Source organism: Eurosta solidaginis, chromosome 3 (assembly GCF_040869045.1).
Source record: "Eurosta solidaginis isolate ZX-2024a chromosome 3, ASM4086904v1, whole genome shotgun sequence".
Lineage (NCBI taxonomy): Eukaryota > Metazoa > Arthropoda > Insecta > Diptera > Tephritidae > Eurosta > Eurosta solidaginis.
In genome coordinates, this window is record NC_090321.1 from 11,776,987 (window position 1) to 11,797,200 (window position 20,214).

General features: G+C 41.0%; 1 protein-coding gene across 1 annotated transcript; it reads left to right on the forward strand.

Moving 5' to 3' along the window:
- The first annotated feature begins 10,578 nt into the window (after positions 1 to 10,578).
- On the forward strand, positions 10,579 to 11,306 carry RpS26 (ribosomal protein S26). Its single transcript, XM_067770798.1, has 3 exons — positions 10,579 to 10,712; positions 10,867 to 11,044; positions 11,114 to 11,306. The coding sequence occupies exons 1-3, from the start codon at positions 10,710 to 10,712 to the stop codon at positions 11,272 to 11,274; spliced, it is 342 nt and encodes a 113-aa protein (XP_067626899.1). The 5' UTR covers positions 10,579 to 10,709; the 3' UTR covers positions 11,275 to 11,306.
- Positions 11,307 to 20,214: the final 8,908 nt, after the last annotated feature.

Genomic DNA, 20,214 nt, shown 5'->3' on the forward strand with positions numbered 1-20,214 from the left:
TTCTCGGGAACCGAAAAAGGCAGGGGAAGAACAAGCGGCTCCCCATTCAAAAAATGGCCAGGCGTCAGTGCCTGTAGATCGTCAGGATCATCACTTAATGGATGTAATGGTCGAGAGTTGAGTATCGCTTCCACTTGAGCAAGTAGTGTTCTCAATTGCTCAAAAGGCAGCACTCTGAGTCCAATGACGCGAACTAGGTGGTGCTTCATTGATTTCACAGCGGCTTCCTATATTCCTCCTTGGTGAGGCGCTGCTGGTGTCATGAATCGCCACTCCGTTCCCTTCGATGATAAGTGCTGGAAAACGTCTTCTTTGTGCCATCTGTCCATTGCCCTTTTGATCTCTTTTGCTGCTCCTACAAACGCTGTGCCATTGTCGCTGTAAATTCGTTCACAACGCCCGCGGTGGGAAACAAATCGCTCGTAGCAGGCTATGAATGCAATCGCGGTTAAGTCGGTAACCACGTCTAAATGCACCGCTCTTGTCTTCAAGCATACGAACACGGCGATCCACACCTTTTGCCTAACAATTTGCTTGCCTTCTCTGTCTATCATTTTGATGTCTACAGTTCCTGCATAATCTACGCCAACATGCAGGAATGCCTTGCCTGGAGTAACGCGATCAGATGGTAAGTCCGCCATGATTTGGGCTTCGACTCGATGGTTATGGCGTACACAAGCCAAGCATTTGTGCAAATAATTTCGCAGTGAACTACGCAGCCGTGGGATCCAGTACGTTTGACGTATGAACTGCATCATGACTTGCATTCCTACATGCTTCGTTTCACGATGTGCATGATCCATAATAAGCCATGCTAACCTTGAACCATCGGGAATAATGACTGGATGACGCGTACTCTCAAGCAAGTTGGCATTTTTCAATAGTCCGTGCACCCTTAGCAACCCGTATTTTAGCTCTGGTTTGAGAGACTCAATCCTACTTTTATTTGGAATGCTTTTTCCAGATTCTAGGCATACGATCTCCCTTTTATAATACTTCTTCTGTTCCTGACTAAGCAAGAGCCACATGGCTTTTGTTCTATGATGGTTTGCAAGTGATACATTTATACTTTCCGCCCTCTTCTTCTTTGCCCGCGTCGAACCTGTTTTTAAATTTGATACAACTCTGTACACGTAGCCAATGATATTGACGGCTTTTTCCAATCTATGGACGTACTCTATCAAGTCTATCCTGTCCTTTGTTGTTTTCGTTGTAATGGCCAACTGTTACCCCACTTCCGCTGCCACACAGGCCTTAAATTCAACTTCTTCCTCCCCCGCTGTGTTTGTCACAAACACATTGTCTGGCCACTGATTCAAACTCTGACTAAGCCATGTCGGACCGTGTACCCATAAGCTACTTTGGATGATTTCCGAAGGCTTCAAGAACTTTCTCGAAACTACACATATACGCACAGTTCTTATGGGCTATGTATGTACTCTGTCAAGAGAACTTCACCTTCATACCCCCATAGATCACATAGAGAACGGGTGAATCATCCTGCATCCAGCCTTGCACATGTATACTTACAAAAAAACAGCTCCCAATCCACGATCCAGACGAACCTGCATACACTTGAATGTAATTGTTTACACAAAAGCCAACAGCGAAATCACACATTGCACTCCTGATGTTTAAGCTTATTCAGTCCTCGTTTGCTTCGCGATTACAATCCGGCTCTACATGGACCAATGTTTCTTTCGCACCCAACGGAAAATAATCTCACCTCAATGATTCCAATAAAACAAATAAAAAAATAAAAAATCAATCACCACCTTTTTGTGTTTATGCAAAATCCAAAATTCAATCTGACAGTCCCCGCCAGGGCTGCCAGACCTTTTTTTTTCTCTTTATTAAAATTGGAGGTTACCAGATCTATCATATGATAAATGTTTCCTAGATACTAAACAGATACTAAACACTCCCCTTTTTTTTTTTTTTTTTTTGATGTTGTTGCTATATATATTTTTTTCTTTTATGTATCAATACGCTTGGTGTATGTTGGTGTTACACCTCGGCAAGGTCGTAATGAATGTGAGCTGTCCGTCCATACTTTGTCCAAGTCCAATTCAACTACGTCTCTCCTATAATTCAAGTCAGTCGAGTATGGCACGTCAAGTTGACAGGCCTTGGCCCTAAACTTGGCTGCCATAATCTCTTGAAATGTCCGTGGCGCAGGCGCACTGTAAACCTCACGTGCAAACCGTGCTGGACTGTTTGCACGGTAGCTTGAACAGTGGCCTGCAACCGAAAACGTCTACCTCCTATCATACTAGCTTTACCGTAGGATCCCACTTACGCAAGCGTTTCTGCTCCTATAAGGAACTCCCACGGTAAGGTGAGTATCCCCCCTCGTATTGGTTGTAGTGGCACAAATCGCATCGGACTTGTCCAAGCGATGCTGCTGCTACAACGGTCGCCTCTCCTGTCATAGAAATAAAGAAGGGTGTGAAAGAAATGATATAAGGAAGAATTACCAAAACGCTAAATGGAATAGAGAATTAAAGCATATGAAAGACGTAAAGAAACGGGAATTGCAAAAGCGTTAAAAACTGAAACTAAGATTAAAAATGGGAGAAATGAAACAAAAAAACGAACTGGGCTATTCCGTTGTGCGCCATTGTTGCATAACTGACTGTTGGGGTAAGGCGGAGGTGGCACTTGGCATGCTGGCAAGCCCCTGCTAGCTCGTCGGGTGGGGTGAGTTTTTGCTCACCCGCCTTACCTACAGGTATACAAACAAGAGAGAGGTTCATGCCTGAAATCTATGTAGAGAAAAGGAAAGCTGGAAGAAAAGGTCTGTCCGTGTCAGGTGGAGTCATCCCTCCCCTTCTGCGTAAAACCTTGACGCAGCCTTGGGCGTTGCACTGACTCCGGAACTTTAGCAACGCCCCCTTAGCCTGACTTTGTCTGTACGTTAATGTCCCATGTCCCTAGTCTGTCTAGTCTGTTATCGTCGCCTCACATCCATGACCCCTATATGGCACTCGTGCAACACCCACACCAACTGAACGTTCCTTAGCCGATCATTATGAGATATACTCAACCCATAAACCTAATAAAGATGCGAGTTTGAGTTTCAACAACGAAAACGTTATAAAAGGCGTTTTATTAATTACTTATCCTAGCGTAAAAGCAAAATTCAAAAAAACTTCAATGATATTGATTTTTCCTTGAGACTAGAACTAAAAGATACTTAACTAATGCTAATGTGTCGAACCCTACGTTGCGTTCATACAGAGCCAGATGTATAGAGGATACGGTAAAAAAACTTAGGAAGGTTATAGAGAGCTTTTAATTTATTGACAAAAAAAAGAAAAAAAGGTTTAACGCAAAAACTTTAAATCGAGGGGGAAATCGACAGTAATGGGAATAAAATAAAAAGTTGATCAAATTTTACTCGAAATTTACTTTATGTAAACAAACTTGAGTATTAACCGAAACAAAAAAAACCAATGAAAGGTTTAACTGAAAATTGCTAAATGTCGTCGTGTACCTGATTATCGGGCTGCCACTGTAGCCCGATCGATTATCACCCTCTCCTGGCTTCCAACAAGTTTGCCCTTTTTTTTTTCTTTTATACAGATATATGTGTATGTTTATAAGTATGTCTACCTACGTTATATCAATAACTTAAACGTCTAGCACTTACCGATCAATCCCGCGACGGAGGCGCCTGCGTCGAAGAGAGAGCGTGGCTGCAAAGTTGAGAAGGCGTAACCTACATACATAAACATACATATGCCCAAGGGAAAAATGCTATATTGGAAAGTCGATCGGTGGAAGAGGTGATAAGGAAAGATTACAAAGTTATTCGGGCATGCGGTTGCGGCCCGGATCAAAGATTTTACGAGTGGTTAGCGCGACGCAAAAATCAATAATATAAAAAAAGATAAAAATTATATAAAAAAAGAATGATTACGGAGTTTTAATAACAAAAATTTAAAAATTGGTTGGAAACTCAACTAATACCATGGGTAATTTTGATAGTTTCATGTAAAACAAATAAATGCGCAAATGAAAGAGGGAAGCAACAAACGAAGAAAAATATAAAAAAAAAAATAACAGAGAAAAATGCACTAGCTGCAAAAAAAGAAAAAGAAAACCACAAAACGTGATAAAAACGACAACAAAGGCAGAAGGCAAAAGATGTTAGAAAGTTAAAAAAAACTAATGGCAATCTTTAAATGCAACGCAATAAAAAAAGCGTTGCAAAAAAAAATAATGGGAAAAGGTGAAACAAAAAAAAATAAAAAGTCATAAGCCAGAAAGCAAAGTAAAAGAAATTAGGTATTGAGATGAACAAAAAGACCAAGAAAAGGTTGAATGCGGAACGATAGGCAAGAAAGGTAAGGTAAGGAATAATAGGTAAATAAGTAACAGGTGGACTGTTGAAAAGATAGCAAAGACGGGCGCAGGAGTAGGGAAACGGAACGCAACAGCAGAAATATTTACAATTACACAGGTTTCAAGAACAAAATAAATTCATAAAAGTAAAAAAACTCACAAGGAAATTGAAAAGATTTAGAATCCAGTTAAATTACCTTAACAAGCTAAATTTTAAAATTCGAACTAATCAACTCCGACGTAATGAAATCGTGATTAAAACTAACTAAAAAAAATCTCAACTAAGTTCAACAAAATTCAAATGCAATATATAAAAAAAAAAACAATATAGATTCCAGCAGCGGCGCACGGATAACTCTGCTCCCTTCTTGGCCTCTCTCCACCAATTAGTGTTCCTCCAGGCTATGCCCAAGTTTAATGATTGCGGTGCCAGGACAGGAGCGCTCAGATGCTCCTTTACTCCATTGACGTCTAGCCTGGCACCGTCTGTATGCTTCCCCTTCCTCTATATGAAATACTACCCCGCTTTGTGTATTTAGGACTGTGTTGGTGGCTGGTGTCGCAAGTTTCTTTAATTTTAATACTACCCCGCCTTGTTTTAGCGTTTGTGGCTCGTGATGGTGGCAACTTCAAATTTTTACGCAGCAATCTAAATGTGCAGAGGGAAGAATATTAGGGACTAGGGTCATGGCGGACGAGAAAGACACATTAGGGTGCATGTGGACTTACTATATTTATTGAATGTCATCTAGTTATGTCATTTTATTTATTTATTTGTCTTTTTTTTCTTTTATTTAATTTTATTTTTTTTAATTTTTTTTTTTAAGGTTATCTAGGTATTAGATTTAACTCAAATGTATGACTTTATGTATCTATGTATGCTATTTTATTTTAATTAGTTTTATATTTTATTTTATTTTATTTTATTTTATAATTCTAGTTAATTTATTTTAATTTAATTCTACTTTTAACTTTCATTATTTTATGCATTTTTTTTTTTTTTACTTAATTTTATCTTTGTATATAATTTCATTTATTTCACTAAATTTTATTGATAGGTATGTAATTTTATTCAAATTAATTTTCACTTTTAACATTTTTTTAAAATTTATTTTCACTATTAGTCCACATGCACCATGGAATGGGGTAAAGGGGTTTCACTGGACTCACCTGGGGCTGTTGTCAAGCAGGGTATGGGATCCCGGTTCTTCCTTGGGATTCCGCTAAATTACCCGTTAGCACGGTTTTATGAAGAAAAATCGCGAACTTTTTTTTTCGCAAAAAAAAAAATATATAATTAAAACTTGCTTCCGCACTCACTTAAGTCAACTTTTTTTTGAGACATTCTCTGCAATCGTTTGGTGGTCGTACCCCATAAATCAAAAGCCCTTCTTTCTCACCACTTTCACTCAAGAACGAAAGACACCAATACATATAATCCTATTTTGGCGGGACATAAACTTTCACGGACTAACTTCACGCATACTAACAGATACATGTTCGAACATCTATCCAAGTGTTTGGTTTCTACCAGTTACTAACACATGCAAACGTAGCTATGCTGGTATACGCACACAGATACACACGTAAATGTTTGAACATCCTTACCATCGCATTAACCCACAGGCTGCCGCTACATAAGGTAGGTTCGATCAGCTGTTTTATCTGGTTATGGTTTCATGGTCAAAGAGAATAAATATTTTCATATATTTTTGTTAAGCTTTTCCGATCTATTCTGAACTAGTGCAAATAAAACAATTTATTTCACCTTACAGCTCGACGTTTCGCCAAATTTCCTTGGCTTCTTCTGGAGCAATTCTGTATTTATTAACAATAAAAACACAAAAACAACAACATTAATTTGAAATTATCACAATTACACATATTAACATTTAACATTGACTTATAAGTTTTCAAATTTTCACTTACATTTGAATTACGGCATTAAATTAAAGAAATAAAACATAATCACAAGAAAAAAGATTAAAAAATATGGAAGATTAAAAATATAAAATAAAAAATAAAACGATACCATCTACTGTGGTACACTTGTGTCAGAATAAATATAATAAGAGCCACCACTGGAAATTGAAAAAGTTGATGCCTAATGTTTTCTATGAGGGACATTTTTAATTGTCTCGCATTTATCCATGGCGTGGAGGCACCTTATGCAAATGTGATTTTTGGAAAGATAATTAATTAATTAATCAAATACAGTGGGAAAAATAAACACGAATACCCCACGAAAATGTTTAAAGACATTTATGCACATCTCGCCCAAAAAATACCTGCGATTGTCCTAACCAAAAACCATGCAAAGTAACGAGTGACGTCTCTTATTATATTTATCCTCTTTGTTATGGTTATAAGTCACCGTTAATTGGCCCTTTACTTGTAGCAAAGAGTATATATTAATAAGAGACGTCAGAACGCATACTTTGGCAATTTACTCGATGTTTCCTCAATGTAGTTGTTTTTTGTCAGATGTATTTATAAAAACGCCTTCAAAACCTTTTTGGGGGGTATTTGTGTTTATTTAAATAATTGCATTAAATTCATTAATTAATTCTCTTCCCAAAAATCGTAATTATGCAAAGTCACTTCATCGCATAAATATATAGTATGCAGTTAAAGAAAACTAAACAAAACTTCTTGAGAAAACATTCGGCATGAATTCGTTGCTTTGGCAACAACAAAAGTATCGAGTGATGCCTCTTAACAAAGATATACTCTTTGCTCGTAGTCTTCATCTGTCAGTATTTCTCCTTATGAGGTGTTGGCATTTATAAGTCACTCAAACAATTTCAGTTACACGTGAAATATTTTTATTAATTAATGTATTTACAAATTTACGTTGATTTGTTTTTGAGAACTATTATGGACCTGAAAAGGCCGGAATACATTCGACTTTTGTAATTTTTAGGGGCTTAAGCGCTGAAAATTTTGTCAAATAATTACAACATCTTTGAACTTACATTTTGCTTGTGCGTTAAATTTAAAAAATATGAAAAAAAACTAAAAAACTGCCAAAAATTCAAAATTAAATTTTACGAATCGTCTGTCGGAACTGTACGTGGTTTGCAAAAAAGCGGTGCCGTTGAAAACCCTCTTTAGCGGTCGTAACAATTGGCGCCGTTTTTGGAGGAAACCAAGCCTTTACGTTGCGTCAACAGCTGTGCCAGTATTACGTTTTACGATCCGTTATAGAAAACCATTTTTAAAGTCACAATAGGGTTGAATTGGTGGATCGGATAAATGACATATGTAAAGGGCTAATTAAATTTCCTTAACCCTAACGCCATATTCGTAACCATACCCATATCCATAACATAACCGATTAATGGTGCCTTAACCTATAAATCGTGAAAATTTCATAAAAATGAAGACGTATACAAAACAATGAATAAAATCTACAAAAAGTTGTTAAATTCACCAACTCAAATATTTTTAGGTTATGGATATGGCGAGAAACCAAAAACCAATTGGTTGGCTGTGGTATGGTTACGTTCTGGTATGGCACCATTAATCGATTACATTGATTTCCATAAGGTAGGTTCGTTCAGCTGTTTTATCTGGTTATGGTTATATGGTTATAAGTCACCATTAATGGGCCCTTTAACTAGCGACAAATAGTGCTGGTTATAGCTATATGACACTACTTTATTTTCTTTGTATTTTTCTTGTATTTTCTCTTATATTTTTTGTCGCCCTCCCTCCTAATACGGGTTCAGTACTGGTGTAAGTGTGTAAACTATATTTCAAAATACTAACGTAATACATGAAAAATACAACCTAGTTCATTAAAAACACACGAGCCAGTTTGTATTTCTATTTTTTTTTGACATTCGACCATTTTTTCTTAATTTTTTCTGACAATTGAAAATTTTGTTTTTAGTTTGATAAATTTGTGCATAAAAACACAACTAAAATCAACTTTCTTGTGAAAAAAGTGAACCGTCGGGGAACGAAATAATTATCCCGTGTTATTTGCAATGTTTTTATTGTTAAAAATGTTAACGTAAAAATAAAATTTAAAAACTAAAACAAAAGCATGTAAAACTCACTAATTTTGGGGAATAATGGTCTTGCTTTCACATGGTTGAAATTGTTTTTGTATTTTGAAGTTCCGATAAAGTTTCGTCAGTTTTCTAGCTTAGAATCCAAGACAAAATATAGTAGTGTCATATAGGTTTTAGACCTATAACTTATTATAATTTTTAAAAAGAGTTTGACAGATGCATAGTTTGAGTGAAAATGGCTTTCAGACACTGATCGGAGCCGTATGCTCCTGACTTTCAATATATCCATCTTCACCGCCACAGTCACGCAAAACTTTGCGTTTGTAAATATCAAGGAACTTCAGACTTGGCAATTGAAGGTTATTTCGCTTTCCCCGTTTACATAGTTTACATACAAATTAATAAGTGTTTCGCAAAATTTTGATTGTGACGATATTACTGGCATGCATAAGATTGCGTCGAATGCATTTATATAAAAACTTCATTGTAGCTCGGTCATAAGTGATAATATGCGTTTTTAACACGCAAATGTAGATGTATACACATGAAGAAAAATACTATGAATCCCAACCTCGGATTCGGAGGGACCCGGGCCATTTTTCGGCTTTTTGTTGATACATTTCGAGCTAGTTAAAATTTGTGTTTTCCGCCATCGGATTATTAATACTGATGTCAAAAACATTTTCATCATCATTTTCTAGTAAATATTTCGTGAAAGAATTGTGTTTATTTGGTCGTTCTTTCAGAATTTGTTTGAAAAATGCCGTACGTTACAATTTTTTTCAAAAATACACTATCTCAAAATTTGTTTCGAAATCTCCCTATCTGAGCATAAGTTCAGTGCATTTTGACACAAGAGGGAGTAAATGAAAAGCATTCTGAGATTTGGCGTTTTTCAGTCTAATTCTAAATATGTCGTTTTTGTGCCAAATCCTTAAATGGGAAATTTTTGAAAAATAATTTGAAATAGGACGATTTTGAACAGGCAGGCAACATGAAGTGATCTCTATTCAGCAGCCGCAATGAAGTGACAAAAAAAAATAAAAGAAAATGGCCTATTGTCTTAGAAATTTATACTCTGGCCTTGACTTTGACAGAAGAGTTAATCCTTTGTGCCGTCCTGCTACACAGGGTCTATTCACCTTTTTATTACGAAATTTCGGAAAGCTATTTTCCGTTAAGTATTCATGGAAGTGTTCTGGATAAACCGTTAGTTTAGAATATTCGGAAGACGTTCGTTTGGTACTACCTAACGAGGTTCGTATATATCAGATAAGTATATACATAATATTCCAAATATAAACCGATTCCACAAATTCTTAAATGGAGATGAATGTTCCAAACATACGTAGTGAGATGACGGAGTGAATAAGTTAACATGCTCAATGAGTACATTTCGTTATGGCATCTCCATAATTTACTAATGGCATTTTTAAATTAATCGATTTACTAGTCGAGTTTTTGACGTTGAACGATGAATTTTGAATTTGTTTAGACTTCGTATATTCATAGGCTTACCAAAGTGCACGATTCCTTGGTGTCCGTACTTTTCATAAAATTACCTATATTCAGCCAAACTAATAGACATAGTTATTCAATTCATCAACAAATTTAAAAAAAATAATAATGTTTTAAGGAACTATGCAGTTCAGTATTTATCGGGTATTTGTAAACTGATTGCCTCCTATTTCTACTAAAATTTTCCGAAAAATCGCAAAGAAACAACACAGTTAACGGATGTCAATTCGATTTGGGAAAAAAATTACTGCAATTGTCAAAATATTTGTCAGCCGAGCAAACCTCTTGTGATTGATCATGGCCAGGTCATAAATGTGACATTCCAATGAAGCGTAATCCAGATATGGATAGAAATTTAACATGTACAGGTTGTTGCCATTGTGAATGATGACAAAGTGTGATCTCTTCTGCATAAACGTCAAAATTCCAAAGTGATTGGATCACCTGATTCGTATTTGACTATCGCTGTCTCATTCTGTATCTCTTTCTATCACCCGCTGAAGATAGGCGCCGCCATATTAAACAGCCTGTCAAAACGTTGAAAAGTAGCCATATTGAACAGCCTGTCAGGCAGTTGACAGATAAGAGATCACACTTTGTCATCATTCACAATGGTGTTTGCATTTGCATGTTAAATTTTTATCGGTATCTGGTTCACTGTTCATTGGAACGGTAGGTACGATTGATGACAACGTTTATTTTGGCTCGGTTTTAGGTTTTGTATGCAATTGTTTGATGGCTCTAATTTTCAACTGCAGCCGAGCTCGCGTTGATCATGCCTTTCCTTTACTTCCTTCGCGTTGAATAAAGACAAGATTAAAGAAAATGGTGCGTAAAATGTATATTTTATGAGTAAACTTGGTTATTTTAATATTTCGAGGTCTCTAGAGGATAGTGCTTAATCTATTTAAATCAAGCGTGTAATTCTATTGAGTTGTGTGATATTATGTTTGCCTATTTTAATAATGTATCTTTATAACAGACTAAGAAACGCCGTAACGGAGGCCGCTGTAAGCATAATCGTGGTCATGTCAAACCAGTAAGATGCACCAATTGTGCTCGTTGTGTTCCAAAAGATAAGGCAATAAAGAAGTTTGTAATTCGCAACATAGTAGAAGCAGCGGCTGTCAGGGACATATCTGAAGCTTCCATTTGGGAATGTAAGTTTTATTAATATGCGTATATGTACATATGTACACATATATATTATTTAACAAATTCTCTTCCAGCGTATATGTTGCCAAAATTATATGCAAAGCTGCACTATTGCGTTTCGTGTGCTATCCATTCAAAAGTAGTCAGGAATCGTTCTAAGGAGGCACGCCGTATCCGCACACCACCTGTACGAACCTTTCCCAAGGATATGGCTCGCAATCAACCAAGAAAGTAAACTTAATAAATATTCTTGGAAATAGTAAACAAGTTTTTCATTTCTTAAGAATGTATGTATTTATGAGCACTTCATAGATAACGGAAGAATGTAGATATCTGACCTAGTATGTACTTCACGGGAGTGAAGATAACTAACGCATCAAAAAGAATGGCCGCAGATTCTTTCTCTGTAAGTACTTGCGAATAGATTCTTCTACGATTATAACAGCAGTTGGAATTTTCCATGTATTCGACAGAAAGGCATTTCGATTTCTGGCTTAGTTGTGAAATATTTATTAAAGGTGGGACGGGAGGGGCGCAAATTATCTGGGTGGTAGGCAGGCATCGGTGCAATTAAAGAACGCAACATCCAAACCATGAAGAATAAACAAGGGGTGGTGTCCTATCCCCACTTTTGTTTAACTTCTACATAACAAAGCTACCTTCGCCACCAGAATGAGTTACTATGTTATTGTTGTTACTATCGTTTCCTACGCCGATCCTGCACAGGCCAAGGCCCACAGATCGATGAGCTTTGCAACAAAATAAACGGCTACCTCCCTGATCTCTCCAGTTTTTTCACCTCGCGAAACCTAACATTATCACCGACTAAATCATCGGCGGCCTTATTTACAACATGGACGTCCCAGATGTCGACCAATTATTTTCCTGAGGCAGACGGTTCTATGTACCGGAGCGTCTCGTTATTTTTCCCGACCAAGGTATGTCATTTCATTGTAACCATTTAATTTGTTGTGTCCCTCCCAGCAGCGGGACTGCGCCATACTCTCCTGCTCCGGGAAGGTATCGAACCCAATCCCGGTCCTGAGAAATGGTTTGGCTGCGTTTGCCGGAAAATGATCTTTTTAGGACGGTCATACTCTTGTTAATGTGTCTCGTGCAAGGGACGGTTGCATCGGACAGGTGTTGTTGTTGTTGTTGTTGTTGTTGTTGTTGTTGTTGTTGTTGTTGTTGTTGTTGTTGTAGCAATGCTCGCCCCACCTAATAGCCGCGACCGATCACACATTGTCATCAATATCCTCTAACGGGAGTCCAAGGAAACTTGCCGTTTCAACAGGGGTGGACCATAAGGAAAGGGGTGTTAGAGGCGTTGGTTCCACATTACAATTAAAGAGATGGTTGGTGTCATGTGGGGACACATAGCAAGCAGGGCATACATTTTGTATGTCGGGGTTGATTCTGGATAGGTAAGAGTTTAACCTGTTACAGTATCCAGAACGAAGTTGAGCAAGAGTGACACGCGTTTCCCTGGGGAGTATGCGTTCCTCTTCTGCGAGTTCTGGATATTTTTCTTCAAATACTGGATTCACCGGGCAATTCCCGACATAAGGGTCCGACGCCTGTCTATGGAGTTCACCAAGGACCTGCTTGTGTTTTTCCGCTTCATACGGCTGGGTTCTCAGGTGCCGTATTTCCTCAAAATGCTTACGGAGATGACTCCTTAGGCCCCTAGGCGGTGCTGGTTCGTCAATCAGATGTCTGTTGGGATGCCCAGGTTTCTGGGTATTCAACAGAAACTGTTTGGTCAGCATCTCATTTCTCTCCCTGATGGGATGCAGATGGTGTTCTGGGGACATAAGAAGACAGCCCGTGGCGATTCTGAGAGCAGTATTTTGGCAGGCCTGTAGTTTCTTCCAGTGGGTGGTTTTTAGGCTTGGCGACCATATGGGTGACGCGTAGCACGTAATCGGCTGGCTAATTGCTTTGTATGTGGTCAAGAGCGTTTCTTTATCTTTTCCCCAGGTACTGCCAGCAAGGGATTTGAGGATTTTATTACGGCTCTGAATTCTTGGAACAATTGCGGTTGCGTGCGCACCAAAATGTAGATCCTGATCAAACGTCACACCCAAGATTTTGGGGTGTAGGACAGTCGGTAGCGTAGTGCCATCGACGTGGATGTTCAATATGGTCGACATTTGGGGCGTCCATGTTGTAAATAAGGTCGCGGAAGATTTAGTCGGTGACAATGCCAGGTTTCGCGAGGCGAAAAAACTGGAGAGATCAGGGAGATAGCCGTTTATTTTATTGCATAGATCATCAATCTTTGGGCCTGGGCCTGTGGCCATTATTGTGCAGTCATCAGCGTAGGAAACGATTGTGACTCCTTCCGGTGGTGAAGGTAGCTTAGATATGTAGAAATTAAACAAAAGCGGGGATAGGACACCACCCTGTGGCACCCCTTGTTTAATTCTCCTTTGTTTTGATGTTTCGTTTCTGAATTGCACCGATGCCTGCCGACCACCCAGATAATTTGCGGTCCACCTTTTAAGACATGGGGGAAGGGTAGACCCTTCCAGGTCTTGCAGTAACGAGCCATGGTTGACCGTATCAAAAGCTTTTGATAGGTCTAACGCTACGAGTACTGTTCTATGGTGGGGATATTGATTCAAACCGCAATTTATCTGGGTGCTAATGACATTTAGCGCGGAGGTAGTGCTATGGAGTTTTCTGAAGTCATGCTGATGAGGGGCTAGCTGCAAATGTGCTTGGAAATAAGGGAGCAAAATGGCTTCAAGCGTCTTTGCCACTGGCGATAGGAGAGATATCGGACGATATGACTCACCTACGTTAGCTGGTTTCCCAGACTTTAGTAGCGGGACCACCTTGGCCATTTTCCATTTCTCGGGTATGACAAAGGTGGAAAGAGACAGGTTGAAGACAGGCGCTAAATATTTGAAACCCTCTTTCCCTAGGTTTTTAAGCATCGGCATGGCTATGCCGTCTGGGCCCGCTGCTTTGGATGGTTTAGCGCGACCAATGGCGTCCTCAACCTCTCTAGCGGTGATGGTAATTGGTGACGCGCTGAGTTTGTGTTTATGTGCGTGTCTATTGGCTCTCCGTCTATCTTTGTCGACCGTAGGATGCATTATATATTGTCGGCAGAAAGCGCTCGCGCATTTTTTCGCATCCGACAGCACCTTATCGCCAAAGGCGATGGAAACTTTGTCTTTGTGCTTAGTCGGATTCGATAGGGACTTTACGGTGGACCAAAGTTTACCTACACCGGTAGAGAGGTTACAACCTCTTAGGTGCTCTTCCCATTTCGCCCGCTTGTGTTCGTCCACAAGCAATCTGATGCGTTGGTTTATATCCCTTATTTGGGGGTCGCCTGGATCAAGCTGTCTTATAAGGTCGCGTTCCCTCGCTAAGCTCGCGGCCTCCGCCGGGAAGTGGGGCCGGATTTCGGGAATTCTCCCGGCGGGAATGAAATGTGCCGAGGCGGATTCAATGACCTTACGGAAGGCACGCTCCCCTTGGCGGGCATCAGTCGGGATAGGGAGGGCAGCAAAGCTGCTGTCTGTTGCAGATTTATATTCTTCCCACTTTCCTTTTTTGAAGTTTATGAAAGTGCGTTTTTCGGTGACGATGAAGTCGGCGGTACGCTCGAACGAAATAAGTATGGGCAGGTGGTCGGATGCCAATGTTACCATCGGCTGCCAGTTGACGCAGTTTACGAGTTCTGCGCTCACAATTGAGATATCTGGCGAGCTATGACAGCTTCCTACCATACGTGTGGGGGCGTCTCCGTTTATTGTGCAGAACGTCGTTTCGTCTATTTGATCCGCCAACATCTCACCCCTACTGTCCGCCCGCAAGTTTGAATGCCATAGGTCGTGATGGGCATTGAAATCGCCTAAGATAATGCGATTGTTGCCAGTGAGTAAGGCCTCGATATTAGGGCGGTATCCACTGGGGCAACAGGTGACAGGAGGGATGTAGATGTTGATGATTTCTAGATTTACATCGCCTGACCGGACAGATAGGCCTTGACGTTCTAAGACATTGTCACTGCGGTCGATGCCAGGATCAAATATATGATATTGCACAGAGTGGTGTATAATAAACGCGAGGCCGCCTCCATTTCCGCTCTCGCGGTCTTTCCTGTGGACATTATAACCAGAGCAGGTCTGCAATGCAGATCTTGCTGTGAGTTTAGTCTCTTGAATCGCAGCAATGCGGATGTTGTGCCGCTTCATGAAATCGACTATCTCCGTAATCTTCCCAGTTAGTCCATTACAGTTGAACTGCAGAATTCTGAAGTGCATGAGGGGTGACGCCGCCACTCTAGGGGTAAGTGAGGGGTGACTACGCCTAGGTTGTGGAAGGCCAGGACGCAATTGCTGTTGTGGCCTTGGGACTGGGCGCCCTTGGGCGCTACCGGCCGCTGCCACTCATAACTATAATTTCCGTAGTAGAGTGGATAGCAATGCCGAGCATCAGCCCCCGCCCCGTCTCCCCCCCCCCCCCCCTTCCGGAAGCAATCGTGTAGGTCAGGGACAGGCTTAGTCCCTACCACCTTTTGCACTGTTTGCCAGCACAGAATATATATATTTGCGACATCCGCCCATTGCAAATCCTGCCTTGGACGGTGCCACTTTCCTAGATATTCTGGTCTCCGCGACGGAAACCCCCCGAGGACTTCATTGCCCCATTTTGCCAGGCCGCTAATCCAAATACACCGGCTACCCCAATGCTTACCCAGGGAGGTCCAGTCCCAGGGCCACAACAGCAATTGCGTCCTAGCCTTTCACAACCCAGGCTTAGTCATCCGTCAATTACTCCTAGAGTGACGACGTCTCACCCGCTGCACTTTCAGAATTCTGCACTTAAACTGTAATGGATTAACTGGCAAAATCACGGAGATAGTCGATATCATGCAGCGGCACAACATCCGCATTGCTGCGATTCAAGAGACTAAACTCACAGCAAGATCTGCTCTACAGACCTACAGAAAAGATCGCGGGAGCGGAAATGGGGGCGGCCTCGCATTTATCATACACCACTCAGTGCAATATCACCTATTTGATCCCGACATCGGCCGTAGGGACAATATCCTAGAACGTCAAGGCTTATATGTCCGGTCAGGCGAGGTAAACCTAGAAATCATCAACATCTACATCCCTCCTGCCACCTGCTGCCCCAGTGGATACCGCCCTAATATTAGCGACTTACTCAGTGGCGATAGTCGCATTATCTTAGGCGATTTCAATGCCCATCACGATCTATGGCATTCAAACTTGCAGGCGGACAGCAGGGGTGAGATGTTGGCGGATCAAATAGAAGAAACGATGTTCTGCACAATAAACGGAGATGCCCCCACTCGTATGGTAGGAAGCTGTCACAGTTCGCCAGATATTGCAATCGTGAGCGCAGGATTCTGCGTAAACTGGCAGCCCATGGTAACATTGGCATCCGACCATCTGCCAATACTTATTTCACTCGAGCAACCGCCGACTTCATCGTCACCGAAAAACGCACTTTCATAAACTTTAAAAAAGGAAAGTGGGATGAATACAAATCCTTTACAGACAGCCGCTTTGCTGCCTTCCCTATGCCGACTGATGCTCGTCAAGAGGATCTTGCTGTCCACAAGGTCATGTTGTTGTTGTTGTTGTAGCGATAAGGTTGCTCCCCGAAGGCTTTGGGGATTGTTATCGATGTGATGGTCCTTTTTCGGATACAGATCCGGTACGCTCCGGTACCACAGCACCATTAAGGTGCTAGCCCGACCATCTCGGGAACGATTTATGTGGCCACATTAAACCTTCAGGCCACCCCCTCCCTCCCCAACCCCAAGTTCCTAGAGGAGCTTAGGGTCGCCAGAGCCTCGTCTGTTAGTGAAACAGGATTCGCCACGGATAGGTGAGGTTGACAATTGGGTTTGGAGAAGCTATATATTGCGCTGGCAACCTGAAGGGTTGCGCTACACAGCCCCTTGAATCTGGTATTTTAGTCGCCTCTTACGACAGGCACACCTACCGCGGGTATATTCTGGCCCCCTAACCCGCTGGGGTCCCGCAAGGTCATCGAATCATCGGCAGAGAGATTACAACTACTTAGATGCTCCTCCCATTTCGCCCGCTTGTGTTCATCCACAAGCAATCTGATGCGTTGTTTTATATCCCTTATTTGGGGGTCGCCGGGATCGAGCTCTCTTATAAGGTCACATTCTCTCGCTAAATTTGGGGTCTCCGCCGGAAAATAAGGCTGAATTTCAGGAATTCTTCCGGCGGGAATAAAGCGAGCGTAGGCGAATTCGATGTCCGCGGAGAAGTGCTGTCGGATGCGAAAAAATGCGCGACTGCTTTTTGCCGACAATTCTACGGCTTGCAAACTTAGACGGAGGGCCAACAGACACGCATATAACCATAAATTCAGCGCGTCCCCAATTACCATCACCGCCAAAGAGGTTGAGGATGCCATCGGTCATGCTAAACCACATAAAGCAGTCGGCCCAGACGGAATAGCCATGCCGATGCTTAATAGACTAGGGAAAGAGGGTTTCAAATATTTAGCACATGTCTTCAACCTGTCTCTTTCCACCATTGTCATTCCCGAAAAATGGAAAATGGCCCAGGTGGTCCCGCTACAAAAGCCTGGGAAACCAGCTAACATAGAGTCGTATCGCCCGATATCTCTAAGACCAACTCCCTTTTAAAATACTCCTTAACACCTTTCATTTGATACCCATATCGTACAAACGCATTCTAGAGTTACCCCTGGCCCACCTTTATGGCGATATCTCGAAAAGGTGTCCACCTGTAGAACTAAGGGCCACTCCTTTTTAAATAATCATTAACACCTTTTATTTGATATCAATATCGTACAACCGCATTCTAGAGTCACCCTTGGTCCCTCTTTATGGCGATATCTCGAAAAGGCGTCCACCTGTAGAACTAAGGGCCACTCCCTTTTAAATAATCATTAACAACTTTCATTTGATACCCATATCGTACAAACGCATTCTAGAGTCACCCCTGGCCCACCTTTATGGCGATATCTCGAAAAGGTGTCCACCTGTAGAACTAAGGGCCACTCCCTTTTAAATAATCATTAACACCTTTTATTTGATAACCATATCGTACAAACGTATTCTAGAGTTACCCCTGGCCCACCTTTATGGCGATATCTCGAAAAGGTGCCCACCTGTAGAACTAAGGGCCACTCCCTTTTAAATAATCACTATCACCTTTCATTTGATACCAATATCGTACAACCGCATTCTAGAGTCACCCCTGGTTCCCCTTTATGGCGATATCTCGAAAAGGCATCCACCTATAGGACTAAGACCCACTCCCTTTTAAAATACTCATTAACACCTTTCATTTGATACCCATATCGTACAAACGCATTCTAGAGTCACCCCTGGTCCCCCTTCATGGCGATATCTCGAAAAGGCGTCCACCCGTACAACTAAGGGCCACTCCCTTTTAAATAATCATTAACACCTTTCATTTGATACCAATATCGTACAAACGCATTCTAGAGTCACCCCTGGTCCCTCTTTATGGCGATATCTCGAAAAGGCGTCCACCTGTAGAACTAAGGGCCACTCCCTTTTAAATAATCATTAACACCTTTCATTTGATACCAATATCGTACAAACGCATTCTGGAGTCACTCCGGGTCCACCTCTATGGCGATATCTCGAAAAGGCATCCTTCTATAGATCTAAGGCCCACTCCCTTTAAAATACTCATTAACACCTTTCATTTGATACCCATATCGTACAAACGCATTCTAGAGTCACCCCTGGTCCACCTTTATGGCGATATCTGGAAAGGCATCCACCTATAGAACTAAGGCCCACTCCCTTTTAAAACACTCCTTAACACCTTTCATTTGATATCCATATCATACAAACAAATTGTAGAGTCACCCCTGGTCCACCTTTATGGCGATATCTCGAAAAGGCGTCCACCTATGGAACTAAGGCCCACTCCCTTTTAAATAATCACTAACAACTTTCATTTGGTACCGATATCGTTCAAACGCATTCTAGAGTTACCCCTGGTCCACCTTTATGGTGAAATCTGGAAAAGGCATCCACCTATAGATCTAAGGCCCACTCCCTTTAAAATACTCATTAGCACCTTTCATTTGATACCCATATCGTACAACCGCATTCTGGAGTCACCCCTGGTCCACCTTTATGGCGATATCTCGAAAAGGCGTCCACCTGTAGAACTAAGGGCCACTCCCTTTTAAATAATCATTAACACCGTTCATTTGATACCAATATCGTACAAACGCATTCTGGAGTCACCCCTGGTCCACCTCTATGGCGATATCTCGAAAAGGCATCCACCTATAGATCTAAGGCCCACTCCCTTTAAAATACTCATTAACACCTTTAATTTGATACCCATATCGTACAAACGCATTCTAGAGTTACCCCTGATCCACCTTTATGGTGATATCTGGAAAAGACATCCACCTATAGAACTAAGGATCACTCCCTTTTAAAATACTCATTACCACCTTTCATTTGATACCCATATCGCACAAACACATGCTAGAGTCACCCCTGGTCCACCTTTATAGCGATATCCCGAAATGGCGTCCACCTATAGATCTATGGCCCACTCCCTTTTAAAATACTCTTTAATACCTTCCATTTGATACCCATGTCATAAAAACACATTCCAGGGTTACCCTAGGTTCATTTTCTTATATGGTGGTTTTCCCTTATTTTGTATCCAAAGCTCTCAGCTGAGTATGTTATGTTCTGTTACACCCGAACTTAGCCTTCCTTACTTGTTTTTTTTAAGAGGCAGTCTCGCATTAATCACACATGAATAAAATGTTTTTGATCCGGCAGGGACAGTACCATAGAACGTCGAGGTAGGCGGTGGTAGTCTTGAAAACAACCCTCCCGTTACCTGCGGCCAAGTAACTATCGCCTTGTATTTGCACACTGACGGACGAAAATTGCATAGTCCTAGGCGACTTTAATGTACATCAGCAGACAGCAGGGTAGAGATATTTATTTATTAGTCTACAAATTTAACAAATAATCAGACTAAATATAATTACGGATTTACAGAGTGAGCAAAATTATATTATACAATCTGTATATATGTTATTAAATCAATTGACGGGATGTACTGTAATGCCGAGCAACGGAGTTGATTATTAGTGCTGTCGGAATGGACGT